Raw genomic sequence first — 12,292 nt, 5'->3', positions numbered from 1 at the left:
AAAAAAATACATATATATTTAAGCATTACATCACGCGCAGGAGTGGTTTGTGACCAATAAACCATGCCTAGGGGTGGTCGTTAGACCCCCCTAGGCATGGTTTATTGGTCACAAATCACGACTACAAGTGGTGTAAAGCTTTTATACAACTGCCAGATTCATCCAACCTTATTTCTATACAATAAACACACATTAATCGAAGATTTATTGAAAAAACCATCCGCCAGAAAAAGTAGTTCCCACAACTACAAAAAAGACAAGTTGCCTCCATGTGGAAGCAGCTTGAAGTGCATCCAACCAAACGAACACATCCAACTGTGTATTATTGGAATGATTGAGAGAAGTTGCCTCATGTGGAAGCAGCTTGAAGTGCATCCAACCAACTAACACATCCAACTGTGTATTATTGGAATGATTGATTGAAAATGTTATTACCAGATGCAGAATGGGTACAATACAGTACGGCTCAATACACACAATTGTTAAGGGAATGCAGACCTACTTTCCATAGAACTTCATTCTTAGATGCTTCTATATAAAGTAGGTAAAACAAATATAACGTTTTCTTTGCCCTATAGGAAAAAAACGTTTTCTTCGCCCTATTTTTTTATTTATTTCTTTTAGCCTAAACTTAACCAGTTGGAAACCAGGGGTACAGTAATAAAATTAGCAATCAACCAATCAATCAATTCAATAGACCATGCTCACTTAAAACAGCGCTGCTTCTCTCTCAGTCTGACTCCCCCGCTGTTGCAGACAGGAGTGTGTGTGTGTGTGTGTGTGTGTGTGTGTGTGTGCGTGTGTGTGTGTGTGTGTGTCACAGTGTGTGTGTGTGTGTGCGTGCGTGTGTGTGTGTATGTGTGTGTGTGTGTGTGTGTGTGTGTGTGTATGTGTGTGTGTGTGTTTGTGGGTACGCCAGCGTCGGACAGTGTGAGAGAGAACGCTGCAGTCAGTAGAAAGTAGGAAGGAAGAAATTTAAATCAATCAATTAATCAATCAATCAATCCGCGATTTTTCTTTTGTTCTAGATTGACTCAAGACCCATCAATTACATCATCCAACATTGTTTAAAGGACTAACACATTCCCCTTGACAGAATCGCTTCATATTTAGTCGTTATGGTGCTTTCAACATAACCATTTGTTGTCCGCGATCTTGTTTTCTCCCGGAGTGAGCCGGGGAGTGATATGTGATTCGGTTGTGGGCGGGTCCTGAGCCCAGGACCGTGGATTGTTGCCAATAAAGACGTGTAAATGGCCAATCAGAATAGAGAAATTTGCATGCCGTTGTATAAATGTGTGTAGTTACCTTTTTACACTTCTTCTTGATGTCCACATAGGTCTCCAGTTTGAGCTGCTTGCCTGTGTTGGGCCTGTAGACCAGGAACAGCCTCTTCTTGAGGTTCACCTCCTTCACCAAGATGGCCGTCTTCTTGTTGTTCCTCACCTGGAGGTCAAAATACAGGTTTTAGTGAAGTCGTTTTAAAATCAGACAAACTAGGTTTATTCTTTGTTAAACCATTTTATCTTTTGACTGGACATATTTTTTGGGTAAGCAATTAATTATCCAGGGTATCTGCAGGTTTCGACAACTAGTGGATACTAATATGAGATGTCAATAACCACTTTGTGAAGCAGCTTTGTATTATTACTATATGTACATGTTTTATTGTTTTTATGCAAGTGTAAATGTGTGTGTAATGTTAGCAACGTCTGTTTTTGTAATACTCAAAACAATTATATACAGCACTAATTGTTTGAAAAATGCAAATAAACAAGTAAAACATTTTAAAATAATAATAAACAGTTCACACGAGGTGAGGCCATTAGAATTCAGACAATTTCCCAAGATTTCATTGCAACAGCTCAATGGAATTCATGAATCATTCTACCAAGTAATGGTCATGTTCAAGTTCCAGTTTCAAGTTTGTTTATTATTTGTCATAATAAAATACAGAATACTTTATGATGAAATGCTTGTTTCTGTATGAGCCCCTGAGTGTGCTACATACAGTAAAAGAAAAAGTAATTAAGTAAAAAGTAAGTAAATTAATATTCAGTCAATATATACAATACAGAGTAAAATGAGAACAGTGAGCTACAATGCAGCAATGAGATGATCATGTGCTCCTAGCGTTGAGACGTGTGTAGTCGAGATTGTATCTCAAAGAAAAACACCTGCACACACAAACGCTGCCATTTCTCAGAAGCTCTTCCAGTGTGAGCTGGACCCTCATCACGTCAAGAGGACCGTACCTGGACATAGAAGCCGTCGTCAGCCCCACTCTGCTCCGCCCAGGCATGGGTGGCCTCCTCCCAGGACATCCCCCTCTCCACACTCACCTGGGAGACGAGGCAAACGGGGACAGAGTCAGTGGAGAACTACCACTAGTGCATAGGTGTAGGTTTAGGGAAGAGCCCCCCCCCATCCCCCTAAGAAAATATAGCTAATATGAAAGACAACCTCCCCCTGCCCAAAAGAGGTAATAAATAAGGGGGTCAAAACATTTATATATCCTTTACCTGTAACTATATATAATACAGGAGAATAAATATTTGAAAGCAATACAGAATGCATTGCCTGAGAGCCTTACTGCATTATATTTGTGTCAGAGGGTACCTGAATGTTGTCTTTTCCTTTACACAAATAAAGACATTTCCACCATAAATTGATGCAGAAAAGGCACACATGGTGCAGAAAATAAAATAAAATCAGAATGCAGGAAATGCAGTGTTTGGGCTTAGAAATGCCGCCCCCACAATGAAACCAGTCCTACACCCTTGTACTATATGTAAATGTACTAATGTACATGTAACAGTTGACCTGATTAAGGTAATTAACTGTAGACATCTATCCTAAGCTAAACATAGTCAGAGAAGTGCAGCAGAGTGATGTTAATTGACTGCACATACTGTGTAAAGTGCTGCAGAGTGATGTTAATTGACTCCACATACTGTGTAAAGTGCAGCAAAGTGATGTTAATTGACTGCACATACTGTGTAAAGTGCTGCAGAGTGATGTTAATTGACTCCACATACTGTGTAAAGCTCGACGTGTCCCGACGTAGAGTAGCCTGGCGTGAGGAACTTCTTACATTCAGTCTTCTTCACCTTCTCGTCACCGGAGCCCAGATCTAGTAGAGCACAAGATGAGAACACATTATAGTTGGTGTTTTTCATGCATGTTGGGACCAATCTTGTATTCTCCATATAGGAGCATCGAAATCCGCATTTAATTACTTTGAAATAGGTCATTGGGGCCATTCTACCACAATCTCCTCCACATCAAAGACTGTTCTATGCCCCACTTGTGAACCTGTGGTATCTGGAATAAAAACCTTTATTGATCTCCAACTAAACGACAATACTCCCCATCTCACCTAGAATGCCCATGTCATATCTGAAAAAAACTTTATTGATCGGACTAAACGACAACACTGCAGTCTCACCTAGGATGCCCATGTCATATCTGCCGTTCTTCTTGGCTTCCGTGACCACGGCAGCCAACGTATCAGCGAAGTACTGGAACAAGGCGTTCTGCTGCTGGACTTCCATGCCCAGAATACGGTTCAGGAACTTACCAATGTTGTTGTAGTCTGGAACAGCAATGAACAATACATAAGTTTGAATTATAAAAAATTTAATAGTTAAATATAGTAGTCTCATAAAATATATTTTCCCTCGTTTCTAACGGCACCTACACTGTGTGGTGTATTGAGATAGGACCCTATTAACGGTTACACCGCTGAACAGCATGCTGGGTACAGGTAGCTAGCCAGGTAGCATAACAGTCTGTTATTAACACTTTGAGAGCCACTCACGGCTAATCTCGTGTTTACGATAGTTACGTTGAAAGCCACTCACGAGATTTCTCGGATTCTTTTTTTTTTTGCGATCTGAAATCATATTGCATCACGCGAGCCTACCCTAGCCTACCCAAGAGCCGACGGCGATCAGATGTGAAAAAAGCGCCCCCTATCGTCTCCCAGATGGTAAATCACCCTTTTGGAATGGACTCAATGAAAATGGATGGGGGGAAAAAAATATTCCAGTCCACATTTTCCAGTCCACTGATGCAGCCGGGGTTACCAGAGTTAATTCTGGATCCTCTGAGCGCCGCGGATCATGAGTCCTACTGTATACACGTTAGATATATACACTTATCGATTTTTTCGAATGGTGATCAGGAATTGGAATATACCAGTTGGATACCATCTGATGTCAGATAAGGAATCTATGTTATCAGTGTTAGTGTAGCAGGTGCCACCTAGCACCTGCCACGAATTCGAACCGTGCCTCGAGTGGGAGTCGAACCCCGAGCGTCTGCACCGGAGCCGACATAACAAACCGTTGCGCCAAGAAGGGAACTCCCCCCTAAGCGCTCAGTTTGTATGCCTCTGGGGAGTGAGTTTTACACACTTCTATGTGCCGTAGTCACACTATCGCGGCACATATCCGTTACATTCACCCCCCCTAAACTCACACCACCCAAGGCATCCGGGTCAACGGCACCACTGTAGCAGGTGCCACCTAGCACCTGCCACGAATTCGAACCGTGCCTCGAGTGGGAGTCGAACCCTGAGCGTCTGCACCGGAGCCGACATAACAAACCGTTGCGCCAAGAAGGGAACTCCCCCCTAAGCGCTCAGTTTGTATGCCTCTGGGGAGTGAGTTTTACACACTTCTATGTGCCGTAGTCACACTATCGCGGCACATATCCGTTACATTAGGATAATCGGACTCGTTTTCATGAAGATATAAGCTTTTTCTGATATGTGCTCCAGCTGTTTCACTGTAAAATCCATGAGGAAATGAAAACAGCTATTATCAGCGCGCGCCTCGAACGTGCGTGCACGTATACTATTGATCATCTAGCGTTTATTTGAAAACGATTCATAAATAGGCCGACAAATAAACGTTCTGGAATATTCCAGTAAAAGGCGATTATCACAGAATGGGCTGTTTTTCACCTAAAAACGGGTGCTTTTCAAAATGCTCTCAAACGGAAATGAAGCGATAAAAAACAATCTGCCTTGACAACACTGACTGGAAAATGATTCTTTGATAAGCGACGGGCAGATTAGACACATAGCCATAATTTAAAACATAGATTAGGCGATATTAACGTTAACATTGGCGCCGATGGTGGCATTCAAGCACTAAGTCGTGCGCCCCCTGGTGGCACTGAAAGTGTTAAGTAAAAACAATTATAACCTACTGTGAACCATTCTCAATTCTGTGAGTTTTGCCCATACCTACAGATTACTGCACTCTTCTTACATCAAACACATTGACCACCAATAGAAATCAAGAGTCAGGAACAGTCACAACTTCATTGTTTTTGAAGAGAGGACTCACCTTTGTCAAGTGACAGGATACCAGAATTCTCTTCCACATTTATCAAACCCACTCCTACCAATCCAAATCTGATTTCTGCAGAGGAAACAGACAAGAGATCACTCAAAAAAGGCATCGATGATTAGAGATACTGATGATGATTGAGCGTTCCATGTTAATTATAAAAACACAACAGTAAGCACTAATTAGATTAACATGTTCGGGGTGAGTCTGATCAGACAACCGGCACAAAATAGAATTCTAGTGGCTTAAAAGGGAAATACCACTCAAATTGAGAATTCCAATGTTATCTCCAGGGCCCAGGAGTTCAAAACTTGTAATCCCTATCTGATTGGATCAGATTTGTATTCATTCATTTAAACTCATGAATTGAAAATGGGGGACCCTGATGTAAACAAGACAAAAGTCTTTCTCTGGTCTGCATCCCCTTAACAATTGTGTGTATTGAGCTGTACTGTACCCATTCTGCAATCTGTTAATAAAAATGTTCAATCAACCAATCAATCAATCAATCAATCAATAGGGATTCAGTGTTTTGAACTCCTGGGCCCAGGTCTAAGACAGTCAATCTATTTTTGTGAACAGGATCTATGCTCTCCCAAACCCAGAGACCAAAGAAGACGGACTCAAACTAGTGATGTCATCAGGTATGAAGTCTGGAGCTGCCCCGTTGACAATGAATGAGAGGCTGATTTTATTGGACCGAACAGAAAGTTTGTTTTATTCTTTATATCCAAATTTGCTTTATTCTATAGTAGTGTGTCTCAGTTGTGAATCAGAACATGTACCTATGGACTCTGAACATTTCCCTCGATGCTCTAATCTATAAAAATTTTAAAACTATAAAAGTCAGACTTTATACCCGCTTACATCACACCTTAGTTTATGGATTTGGAAAAGTTGCTCATTTTCGCTAATATTTTTGTACAGTCTTAGACCAGAGGAATAATAATATGAATTCCAAAATTGGAACGAAGTTCCACTTTAAAAAGGGGGAAGTCCTGTGCCAAGTTTAGAACACCCAGTGACTCATACCTTTGTAAAAATCCCCATCGAAGTTTGAGGGAGGCGACACTAACGGCATGTCAAGGTTTACGATGGACTTCATCACAATTTCCAGAGCAGTTCTGCCATACTGTTTTGTGGAGGAGAAGAAAGGTTGGTAACAAAAACAAATAAGCAGATGCTTCATAAACACCATGAAGGTGCCTTCCCTGCCCTTAGGGGCATTTAAAACTTAATTCTCGTTTATAATGCAATAATGAAGAACAAATCTGTAACAATAATACGAGGATAGAACAAGACATTTATTATTATTGTATATACGTTTATTATTATTATTATTATACAATGAATGTGGAGAGACTGACCAAATTTATTTCAGGGGATTTCTTTGCAGCCATAATCCCAATTTCAGGGGAAACTTTATGAACTCACAGGAGCATTCTTGCCGAGTCCCCGTTCATTTCCTACCCTAATGTACTTACTTTGTTATCAAAGTTGAACCTGCTGAGGTCTCTTGTTTCTGTTGCTCTCCTGTCTCCATGAGTGAGAGCGCCCTGTTACGAGAAGACACAAATACAGCTGCTCATTAGCCTTCAGTGAAAACTTCTAACTTCCATAGAAATATTTACAATCTTTTCACATCAGCATAAACAGTAGACATGTTTAAGTATAGTCAATTTAAGACTTTAATACCACTTAAGAGCAAAATAGCAACAAGAAAATAAAAAATAACACATTAGCGACACTGAACTGGCAGCTGCTTTAAATTATTGTGCGTTCCATACAAGCTTTCGCCAGAAGCACCAAGCCGCCGCAAAAGATAATGACTTGAATACAAAAACATTTCATATATTTAATATTATTTCATCATAGTATCACAGCTGGGCTCCCCCTCCCATTTTTTAATACCTGTGCAAATTTAATTCAAGACCTTTTAAGGCCATAGAGATGTATGGATTGAATACTTAAGGCTTTTTAATACCCCAGATACCCCAATAATAAAAACAACAATAATGGAAAAAAGGACCGTACCAGGCTTTCAAGTCTTTTGGCAACAATAGATGCAAATCTCTGCTCTCCAGCAAGCTCTGATATGAGAAAGACATATTCTGGAGCGGTGACCTGGTTGGATCTGTGCGTTCTCCCTGTCGGTCAATAGAAACAAAAAACACATTTAGAACCAACAATTCCAACAAAATTAAATATTTTTGGGAGGCTGGATGATCAAGCTCACTACCAAAACCCCCTACAGAACACACCACTGCAACCTCCAACTCCTCTGTAAACTAGACACCACTGCAACCTCTAACTCATCTGTAAACTGGACATCACTACATAATATACAGAAACTCCACTGAAAAACCTTGAAACCGGAAAACCCAAGTTTCTACTGACCGAACTGCTGTATAGCTCTGTCTGCGCTCCAGGGCAGCTCCAGAGTCATGTGGACCCTTCTCCTCTGGTTCTTCACCCGACGGTCGGCCTGCAAGGAGATACCCGAGCTGGCGGCTTCCGAGATGATCGCTATGTTCTGGTAAAAAGAAAGAAAGAAAAGTCTGTCACGTTTCACATCAAAACTTTTCTATTTGCTGCAATTTCTCTACGAATGTTTCACTTGAAAGTCGCAAGAGGGTGATCTTTCTCCTTAAAATGTCCAATCAGTTACTATTATTATAATTTCTTTCTGAAACCGTTTGTTTGTCTGTCACATTGTTTTGATGTCTGTTGTCCTTTGTATTCAGTTTTGTGTTTCCAATGGAAAACTTTCAAGGACATATCATTTGTAAATGTTGGTTGCACTGGAAAAAACGCATCCGTTATTGAAGCTCCGTCACACAAGCTCAGACATGAGTGATTCACTGGATTAAAAATGGTGCCATAAAGACAGAAAACCGAATCACAGTATCCGTGACAAAAACTGTACTTCCAAATACTTCCAACTCTTAAAACAACATTGATGAATATGCCCAAAATATACAGTGGTGAAATAACTTCCCAATTGTGACCAAGTTCCAACATTTCTACGGATCAATAATAAAGCCCAATGTCCTCGATGAGAAAGCCTCCCCTTTCCATCCTCTCAACACTGGTCTTACCTTCTCTCCATCCATGAACCTCTGCTTCTCTGTGAGATTGAGGATCTCCACGGGGACATCGAGCTCAGAGCGCGATTCGTAGGAGATGCTGCCATCGTCATTACTGACCACGCGACCTTTACGACCAGTCATCTGGAGGAGAAAGGAAAGATCAGTGAAGCCGTTATTATCCCACCATTAGGCATTATCCCATGGTTGTTGCTTGGTGTGAGGCTCCATTGGTCTAGATTAGGGCCACGAAACGTGGGGCCCATAGGCCATATTTATCTCTCCACAAGAACCCTCCACAAGGGTTCCAGAGAGTGATGACACTCTTACTTGGTTTATTTTAGTGCAACTTGTTTGTATTTGGGGATGCATTTTTAAGTAACCATTATTACAAGGTAGAATCATGTTAACATCAGGGGGGGGCGACTGGGTGGCGTAGCAGAGATTGCGCTCGTCACCAATGCGGTCTCGACTCCCGGAGTCAGCATTGCCTGCGGCTTGGGCCAGCCGTCATACTATCTCAATTGGCAGAGGCAGCGGGTGGAAAGTCGATGGGTGGGGATTGGACGTTGTGGACAGCGACTCCTACAGGTCGGTTCGGTGACGCCTGTACAGCAGAGTCAGGAAGTACCGGGGGCAGCGTGAGCCTCCCACGCGTTACTCCTCGCCACTACCGTGCTGTACAGGTGAAAAGATGAGACAGGCTGCCTCCTCGTGTACCGGAGGGGACACGTGATGCAAGGCTTCTATCCTCACTACAGCCGACCAGTGGGAGGCATAGTCTAGCAACGTTCAAGACAGGGGAGGAGAGAATTGAAGGAGAGAATTGGCGATGCGAAATTGGGATGGGAGAAAAATAGAAAAAGGAGAAAGTGGATAAAAAAAAACATCAGGGCTAATTAAGACAGTTATTCACATTTGTAGAATTATCAATGTACAGTCACATTGTTTGGCCCAGTTTGCTACAATTTAGCCCTTAGCCCCAGACATAAAAAAAAACATGGGCCTCACACACGCAAATAAATACATTATAATACATGAGCAAGAGGAGATTTGCTTGACATTTAACTCATTGGGCGCCATACCCGAGTATAGTCGGGTCTCGCCGCCATGCGCTGAGCGCCAAAACCAGAGTATACTCACGTTTTGATCCTTTGATATTTTTCCTTTGATCCCTGTTCTATACACTCAGCCGGAGCTCCATAGTCTCCCTGGCTCATCTGCCTACGTTGGAATTGCAATGACGATCGAATCTCACCAGGTGGAAGTATCGGCTACTTTTTTTTTTTTTTGGTATCTCTCTTTCTCCGATTTCAGTTTTCTCCCCGTCCCAATTTAGTTGTGCCAATTCCCCCCCCTCCCCTACCTGGTTGTTGTGCGCATGTTCTCCTACTGGTCGGTACAAGGGAACCCTGAAGTATCCGCACGCTTCCTCCGACACGTGCAGAGACAGCCAGTGGCCCTCTTCTCACTTGGCAGCGAGGGCTCTCATTGGTGAAGTGTAACGCGTGGGAGGTCACGCCTCAAGTCGTATCGCCTACCTTTTGAACCCGAGATTGCACTTTTGTGATCTCAGACTCATTCCCTATGATAACACCAGGCTCCCTGGATGGATAATGAAATCGAATAAAAGAAATAACGATGAAAACCCGACTTTTCTCGGGTTTGGCGCTCAAGCGTCGGCGAGTTAACCCGACCCGTCCATTGAGTTAAGAATGCATCATTTATATTAATAATATTGTCTCATCTTTGAGTGGCTGTCAAGTTAATCTTTATGCAGATGATACTATTGTGTATCGTATTGCCTAGTCTACAACGAGCCATTGAGAACCTGCAACTCTCCTTTAATGGTTTACAAGATGTGCTTATTAATCTTAAACTATTACTTAAAGTATTTGAACAAAATTCAAGTAATTTTCTTGCTTTGTTTTCTAGTCAACTTTTGAATGATTATATATACCGGTATATATTGTTTATCGTTATTCGCACTTACAAACATACATTCTGGAATAAAATAAGTAAAAAGAAGAACAGTTCAAATGTGCAGGAAAGGTCAAAAAACCCAAGGGCTTATAAGCGACCTCCCCTCTTAAACCTATATAGGATAACTACACAAAAAAAATCCCCCCCGCCCCCCCCCCCCCCCCCACATTATGCACAAACACATGTGCATATCCCTCTCTCATACACACAGATACATACAATACAGCATTATACAACTATTATAATGGTGGGACATTTTAAAAGACTTTACACAAATACACATGGATACTATAGACTACAGGATCTGTAGTTCTTTTTTAAGCTTACTTTTAAATATATTTAAAGTGGAACATGTTTCTATTAGATTTTGTATATCATTCCACATCACTGCACCTTGATAAACAAATTATATATATAATTTAATACCACAGACAAGAGAGCACAGATGCTGCCGGTACCTCTGCCACATTCTCAGGTCCTCCTAGTTCATCTATGAGCTCGTCCAGAGTGTTTGGAGGCAGCTCCTGCGCCAGCTTCTCCAGTTTCTCCAGCAGATCCTTCTTCATCTGCTGCGCGTCCTCCACCGATTCCTGACTGGTTAGACAGCTGTCCTCCTTCTCCACTTTGACTAGTGGACAAAAGGAATAAAGTAGGTCATCGACAGTCCTCTTGTTACAACTCAACATTTCAACTGGCCTTCTAATATAGCCAATAGAAAGGTTCCTACACATTTCCTTTTGAAAAATTCGACTTAATTTCCTTGACTGAATTTTAAGGTTGCCGACGTCACAACCAAAATAACAATATGTGGAAAAACAGGCAAGTCCACAGCTACATCAAATGACAAGAGTTCCAGTCCATTGTCCGATTATTTGCCTTTAGATTAGATTCAAATGCATCGTCATCATACAGCACAACAAAAACAAGTTTGGCATCCAACCAGAGTGCAAATATAACAGTAAAGTGCAATAGTAATATACAATGTACAGGCGATTAAACTGGGTAAAAAACATAAATTAGTACTACCGAGTAATAGTGCTAATCAGATGCATGTACAGAGTTGTAGTATTAATATGTACAGTGATACAGGTATAAAGACACTGTGGTAGTAAGTCATACTGGCCAGCAGTGTAACTAGTAAGAGTAGGTAAGGGATATGTGTACAGATATAGAATGAAAGAGTGTGGTTACCTATGGCAGGTGGGGGCGCGAGGACAACAGGCATATTGAAGGCCCGTTTGGTGGATCCGAGTCCGGAGGCGAGCAGAGCGCTCTGGATGGAGTCTGGGTCGATACCGCTATTCTTCTTCTTCTTCCTCCTCTCTTTACCCTTCTTTGGTTCTTTTCTAATGAGCCACGGATCTAAGAAAAGGAATGACAAATCGGCAGCGTTATATTATACGTCTAATATTTGTATATGTTTTTTTATTTGTTTTTTTTTTTATCTACTTTTTCTCCCCATTTTCCTATTTTTCTCCCTTCCCCAATTCCGTATAGTCCAATTCTACCCTCCCGTGTCGAACGCCGTTGGCCACGCCTCCCACAAGCCGGCTGCAATGTGGACGAAGCCTTGCATCACGTGTCCCCTCCGGTACTCGAGGAGGCAGCCGTCGCATCTTTTCACCTGAACAGCGCGATCTCTCAGCGGCGGGGGTCTGCGTGGGAGGGACACGCCGCCCTCGTCGTTTCCCGATTCTACTGCGCAGGCGCACCAACCGACATGTAGGAGTCGCTGTCCACAATGTCCGATCCCCACCCACCAGCTTCCCACCCCCTAATACTGCCAATTGGATTAGTATGAACGACCAAGATGGTAGCAACGCAGAGAGCTGGGCTCGAACCCAGCATCTCCTGCGTTGGTGG

At 42.1% G+C, this 12,292-nt stretch overlaps 1 protein-coding gene across 4 annotated transcripts in view; it reads right to left on the bottom strand.

Annotated features, from left to right (window-relative positions):
• sbno1 (strawberry notch homolog 1) overlaps positions 1-12,292 on the bottom strand; it is a 65,951-nt gene that overhangs the window by 9,852 nt on the left and 43,807 nt on the right. For all 4 annotated transcript variants that reach the window (XM_084325403.1, XM_084325405.1, XM_084325406.1 and 1 more), the window contains 12 exons: positions 11,621-11,791; positions 10,888-11,057; positions 8,459-8,590; positions 7,758-7,893; positions 7,395-7,507; positions 6,845-6,916; positions 6,393-6,492; positions 5,358-5,432; positions 3,449-3,595; positions 3,039-3,133; positions 2,256-2,342; positions 1,309-1,446 (listed from right to left, as the gene is read on the bottom strand). In XM_084325403.1, the coding sequence (XP_084181529.1) occupies positions 1,309-1,446; positions 2,256-2,342; positions 3,039-3,133; positions 3,449-3,595; positions 5,358-5,432; positions 6,393-6,492; positions 6,845-6,916; positions 7,395-7,507; positions 7,758-7,893; positions 8,459-8,590; positions 10,888-11,057; positions 11,621-11,791 (1,436 nt within the window). The remainder of the gene's footprint in view (positions 1-1,308; positions 1,447-2,255; positions 2,343-3,038; positions 3,134-3,448; positions 3,596-5,357; positions 5,433-6,392; positions 6,493-6,844; positions 6,917-7,394; positions 7,508-7,757; positions 7,894-8,458; positions 8,591-10,887; positions 11,058-11,620; positions 11,792-12,292) is intronic.

The sequence above is a fragment of the Notolepis coatsorum genome (assembly GCF_963971535.1).
Source record: "Notolepis coatsorum genome assembly, chromosome: 11".
In the NCBI taxonomy this organism is placed as follows: domain Eukaryota; kingdom Metazoa; phylum Chordata; class Actinopteri; order Aulopiformes; family Paralepididae; genus Notolepis; species Notolepis coatsorum.
Note: the sequence above shows the minus strand (reverse complement) of the source record. Positions and strands in the feature narration are given on the sequence as shown.